Here is a 6,245-nt window from a genome sequence, read left to right as displayed (position 1 = left end):
TTGATTTTACAGTTCTATGCATGGATATTATTAATGAATGGGGTTATCAAATTGGTTTTCATGATGAATGCTGAACACGCTCCAGTAAATTTGAATTTTAGTAAAAAACAACTGCTTTCAAGAAAATTACCAATCTACATATAATTCTTTTAAATTTGCAGATAAAACGAGGATTAAAAAAACTTATCTCCTTGGAATAACCAAAGTTTGCTTCTCACCATCTCAAAAACATATATTTTAAATAACCATTCCTACGGCGACTTTTCTTCTTAGCCATATCACATAATATAAATGCTAAAGTGAACACAATTATTTTGACCTATAAGCTAAGACTTTAATTTCTAACCAATTTACAATAGGGTAACACTCTAAAAAATATGAAAAATTGTCATTTGAATTACATTGAAACAACAAAACTCCAGGTTCATCTCTTTTTCATCAAGTTGTTAAGAACATAACAGTAAATCGTCATGAAAACTAGAGCTAAGAACAAAAAATGACTCATTCGTGCAAATTTGAAAAACCATTAAGGTTATATCTTAGAAATTGTACAGTGCAGCATTGTTAGTACAATGACATAAAACAAAGCTAAGAAAGTTTATTTGCCTTTATTTTACATCAATTACGTCTTAAAAAGCTTCTCTGGCAACCGATCGCCGCAGTTTCTAATTTCTAGTTTCTTTTTGAAAATCGCATTAGCAAGTGCACATTTAACTTACTTTGTTAGATTAGCCATTTTTCCTGCTTTTACACTGATTTAAAATCGTGATTGCATTAACCTCGTGAATTAAAACTAAACAGTGTTTTGTTGATTTCCAAAACTTTTAAATATTATTTTATTCAAGCAATAAGGAATCTATTCAAATATCAAACAAAAATTCCCTATTAAAAAAGCCCATTCAACTTTGGCCTACCGGCAATAACACCGGGCTGGTTGAGAATTTCTCGATGTCTCCAACTATTTTGAACTGCGAGTTCATGAGCAGTTTGCCGAACCGTAATGGGGTACCTACGACTGCTTCCAGGATAATCCTGTTGCGGCGAATCTCTGCCCATGTCTAAATCCGAAAGACACCCCAATGTTATCTTCTAACCATGTCAGATGATCAAATCCACATCCCGACAATTATTTGTTTGTCTGTAACTTTCTAACACAGCAAATTAAAATGGAGGAAGATTTAATTAAACTTAATTACAGAAAGGACAAAGTTGTGGCTACTTATATGATTTAATTTTACCTAAGTTTTTGTAAAATACAGGAATTGGGGTACATACTTGTCAGATCTACACCTTCATTACTTTTGTAGTCCGCTTTGATCTAAAATTACATAAAAACATATCAATTCAAAGGATTTGATTCGGTTTATTAAAAAAGAATATTGACTTTGAAAATATAGGTCTAATGGATGCATAACTCCAATGTAGGCAGATGGGATGTAAGTACACGAACTTGAATAGCTGTTTTATTATTCTAGAGTAGAAGGTACCACATGTACCTCCTTTTCCTTGGAGTAGACGTCCGGATGTTGTCTGAAATCTGGTTTGGGATCTGAAAAAGAATTCAATGACATAAGGTAATTTTTATTTAACCATTAATATATAAAAGTTAGCTTAATAAAATTTCATATCAACCAATAAAATTAGGATAAGTCGACTGGAGGATAACCACTCGTTTCTTACTCATAGTCCAAATAAACACTCATTCAAATTCAATGGGACTCAGATCTGGCAAGGTACTCCGCATTCGAAAAAAACTGGTTTTAATATAATCATCTAAAATTTTGATGGAAATAACTAAACTTTAAGTACTTAAAATTACCACAAAACAATTTGGAAATTAAATGAAACAATCACAAATTATGCCAGAACACTTGCATCCCGAGGACAATCTGTAAGAATACAGATTTTAAAATCCAAGTTCTTACCTGCAACACAGTAAAGTTTAAGAGTAAGTAAACAAAAGCTTGGATTATGATGTAAACTTGCAATAATATCGGTGGTTTCTCAGTGTTTCGGTGAAACAACTGCGTCAAAGTTGTTGCCAAAATTAATGGACATTTTGGGTTTACTCAAGTAACACTATCAATAAATTTTAGCCTCATCTATAGGCAACTCCAAAGTTGCCTTTTTTCTATACATCAAGATGGGAGTATATATAAATTATTTTATTATAGGGGAATCAAAACTATTTAACAAATATGTTGGATTGGTTAGAACTATTACATGCGTTTTCTCTTACAAACAGCTAATTCACTTAATCCAATCCCTGTTCAGGATTAAAAACTTGCCTTCTAATTACATCTAAAGACTGTTTTGTTAGTTTAATTACCAGCATGATGTCCAATTTCTCATAGTTAAAATAAGTTGGCTTTCTACTTTCTGGCAAGGCTGTTTTCTCTCAGGTGAAAAAACAAATATCAGACTTCAAACATTGTCAAGATTATAGTATCTACAAAATGTCGACTAAAATCGTAGGCAATTTTTTTGTAAGTGAGATCTATTACTTGTAGTTAAATGTCTGTATCACGATGCATAAAAATTGGGCACAACCGAATTCACTTTTATATGGTTGTTCAAAGTTTTCCAAAGATAAAGTATTATGCGATAAACAGCACGTACAAGCTTTGTATTTTTAAATAAATAATAATCGCTCTGCTTTATCATTCCTACTATACGAAAAAAATGGTTTTGCACTTCAATGTGGACATAAATTGAAATCCTTTAAGTAATTTTAAGATATCCGAAAAAAACTAACAATTACTTTATTGTAACAACATTTTTCTTTAGACCAGACTACAAAATTATTATATAGAGAATTGAATGAAATCGACTTATTAATCCCTTATTTTGCGTGGAACGTTTTCATCTTCGACAGCCAGAATGTCATGTGCGTACATAAATATTTCAAATATCCTTTCAAAGGCTGAGCAAAAACAAAAAGGCGTTAAAGCAGTGCCTTATTTTTTCATTAAATGTTTGCGAGCTGATCACTGTTTTAAATACGGGCATCAGGGTACGTGCTTATTTTCTGCCATGCTTCGATTGAAATGGCACATTAGTGATTCGTTGACTTAATTTTGACACCTGGGATTTTTTTTAAAATTTAGAATAGTCTAATAGATATCAAAAACTCTAAATAGTTTTAATGGTGGTAACTTCAGAACTGTGTAACAGGGTAGGAGCGATCTGGAAAGTAACATTAGAATGAGTTATGTATTCGGTAAAAAGAGCAGCCATGGAATATAACTGTTTTCGTTATAGATGATGATTAGCAAAAAAGCAATCCCTAAAGCTAATTTTTATTCCTTTCTATCGTTGTGTTTTATTAAATGTTTTGCTTAGACAAAAAGCATAGGACAAACATTTCGTCATCATACCGAAAGTCAGCTTATTTAATAGCAGTTTCTTTCTCGTTTATGGACAGATTGAGCATTTGTAACGGTCATCAGGTGAACCGACACAAAATCTAACTGCTTTTTAAAATGAGTTTGGTTCTCGCACTGTATGACATTTAGACTTCCAACTTTATGCCTCAAAATCAGAAATGAAGTGAGTCATGACTTTGTGAAATTACAACTGTTGCCTTAGTCGTAATTACGTTTGTAGGGTCCACGATACTTTTAAAAAAGAAAACGCTGGTATCACCAGAAGCAATTAATAAAATCTAAATTTTGGACTGTAAAGAAATGGGAATACCCAATTTATGCTTACTAAAGGTAGAAAACAAACAGATCTGCATGAGTGAATTCGTGTTGCACTACAATGATGCAAAAAAATTGTGAAGAAACTTTACGGAATAAGGGCATATAACAATATCAGTGACGAATGATGACAACAAAAAGAAAGCAAAATAATAAAAATTACGAAAATCGTTAGACCTAAACTGTTGAATAATTAAGCAGTAGTTAGAATTTTCTTAAAGCTCCAACTTTTTGACACATCAGAAAGTAAGAAGTACACGGCCTTATTTTTTAGCCAGTTGACATATTTGAGTTCATGCTTGAATAAACCACAGACACTATACTTCACGAATATTTATTAGAAGTAATAGCCGTCGAAATTTAAAAGAAATCGTTTAGCACAACTTTTAAGCAGCTAAACATATCCGAAGTTGCGATAACGACATTCCATCACACAAGATTATCAATATATAATTCAGGATTAATTTTAATAAAGCAGAAATAAAATACAATTTTTGATTTTCATTAATGCACAAATTCATGGCACAATTCAAATTTTAAATGTACGCATCGAAAAACCGGTAAATCATTCATTACTACTGTGAGACCTTAGAGCATTAAACAAATCATTCCTAGTTCCTAACTATGACTAAAATTGTACTTAGCTCACTAGCAGAATAGAAGAAGCAACATTTGCTAAAAGAATCTAAGCTAGCTGACCACCTACCAGGCATACTCTCCCCCAAGCGCTGAACATAGCTGGCTTCAGGATCGAGCGATCCCAGTCCTGGCAAATAAGCCTCATCAAGACGATGCTTAATGAGCTCCTCCAGACTGGCTAAAGTCCTGCCGTGGCCGGTGGAGTAGAGTATCACCTCGAAGGTCAGTGCACGTCCGTTATAGCCGGAGCTTGCGAGAGTGGACAGACGTCGAATGGAGGCGACGCGCTGGAAGCCCGTAGATGCGTGGCAGAGCTCCTTCAGTGCACGAATGATACGTGTTCTCCAATAGGAACTAGTGCTCACGACAGCAGTGGAAGCAGGTGAGGATGTGTCTTCGTAGAATTGGCTAGAGTAGTGAGTCATTACACTCTGGAGTACCACGAGGTGGATCTTCAAAATGGCTATAGAGATAAAAGCAATACAACTAATATCAACAATACCTTTGAAACTATGTCTTAAAAGCGTAGAAGCAAGTAAAACTTTCAAATATGTGCGTGATTAGTCACATATCCTTTTGCTAACGCGAAGTACTTAGCAGTGAATTTACCCACCTTTTGCTAAACTGGGACAGATAATAGCATTTTCGAGGAAACGTATTTCTAACTTACCACTAGACATCCCGCAAAGCATTTGTAGTTATTTTCTCCAGAAAATAATTCGTCAATACAGAAACTGTCAATAATAAATTTATTTACAATTAGACCAGTCTTTTTATAATTTGCCTCCTTAATGACCTTCAGCGTCGTCGCCTAAAAAAACCAAAGGACAGACGTAGTGGACGAAACCCGTTCATCATCTATAGATACCTTAAATGGGAGTGACATGAATTTGACCTATCACATTACTACGTCCACCAAGCTACACTTTAACTTGAAAATTTAAAAGTTATGCAAAAAATATCTCCGGTAATTAAGGCATATGGAAATAAAAGCTCATACCATAGCATCGCACTTTTTTTCGACACTGTCGCCATTAATTTTACTTCACACCTGCTAATTCCAACATATGTAAAGAAAGTTCAAAGAACATCGTGGTACCATTCGATAAAGATATCACTATTTTGTAGCATAAATTGTTGAATAACCTTAATTTGGAAATGTTTATGAGGTTGTCAATTACTTATTTTGCCAAAATGTAAATAGTCACGATGCGTTTTTAATATTATCATTCAAAAAGCTCATTTTGTTCATCATGGAAAAAAGTTTGTGAAAACACACTCGGATGAAGAAAGCTTTCATAAGGAGAAATAATAGCAGAAAAAAATACCCTTAAACCATAAGCATGCTTTCTACTTCATCATTAATCCATAAACATTGCCTTGAAGTGCAAAAGATGAAACGTTGCGCATTAATGGAAGCAAACCAATGATATTAAAAAAAGAATTTCTTCCATTAAATTATCTACAGATGCATAAGTGATTGTGGTTTACTCAGTCGATTTAGACCTCTTTTCGGTCCAAAAGATCAGTTTAAAAAGTAGATTTTTGACAAAAAAGAACGCGAAGTAGTTCATTTTCGGAGTAAAAAACCTGATGTCTTTAACTGGCATCAGAAAAGAATCTAAATCCCTTTGACACACTTGCGTTTGACCAAGAGGTGAATGAAATGAAGGTATTTTCGAAGACAGCTCGATCACAACAACTATCGATTTGTTACATAGAACCTCGGTGAAAGAGCAATAGGCACATATGTTTAAACTTTATCTCCAAATAAAGTCTCAATAGATGTAAATACGGTTGTTTTTATTATAGTTACAAGCTAAGAAGCTAAAGGTAGATAATATTTGGAGGAAATGGTGATCACTATAAATTTTCTTGTGTGGCCTTAAAGGGATAAAAGTATTC

General features: G+C 33.6%; 1 protein-coding gene across 1 annotated transcript; it reads right to left on the bottom strand. All coding sequences in view use genetic code 11, as the record gives it.

The window, feature by feature from the left end:
• Positions 1–214: 214 nt before the first annotated feature.
• On the bottom strand, positions 215–5,794 carry EGR_02196 (hypothetical protein; the record flags this gene model as incomplete). Its single annotated transcript, XM_024491445.1, has 10 exons — positions 215–319; positions 355–430; positions 1,239–1,318; positions 2,560–2,719; positions 2,762–2,793; positions 3,599–3,664; positions 3,697–3,757; positions 3,789–3,883; positions 5,011–5,151; positions 5,765–5,794. 10 exons carry the CDS (start codon positions 5,792–5,794, stop codon positions 215–217), a joined length of 846 nt encoding a protein of 281 aa, XP_024354298.1.
• Positions 5,795–6,245: the final 451 nt, after the last annotated feature.

Source organism: Echinococcus granulosus (genome assembly GCF_000524195.1).
Source record: "Echinococcus granulosus chromosome Unknown EG_S00009, whole genome shotgun sequence".
In the NCBI taxonomy this organism is placed as follows: domain Eukaryota; kingdom Metazoa; phylum Platyhelminthes; class Cestoda; order Cyclophyllidea; family Taeniidae; genus Echinococcus; species Echinococcus granulosus.
The sequence above is the reverse complement of the archived record's forward strand: the minus strand, read 5'-3'. Positions and strand labels throughout refer to the sequence as shown.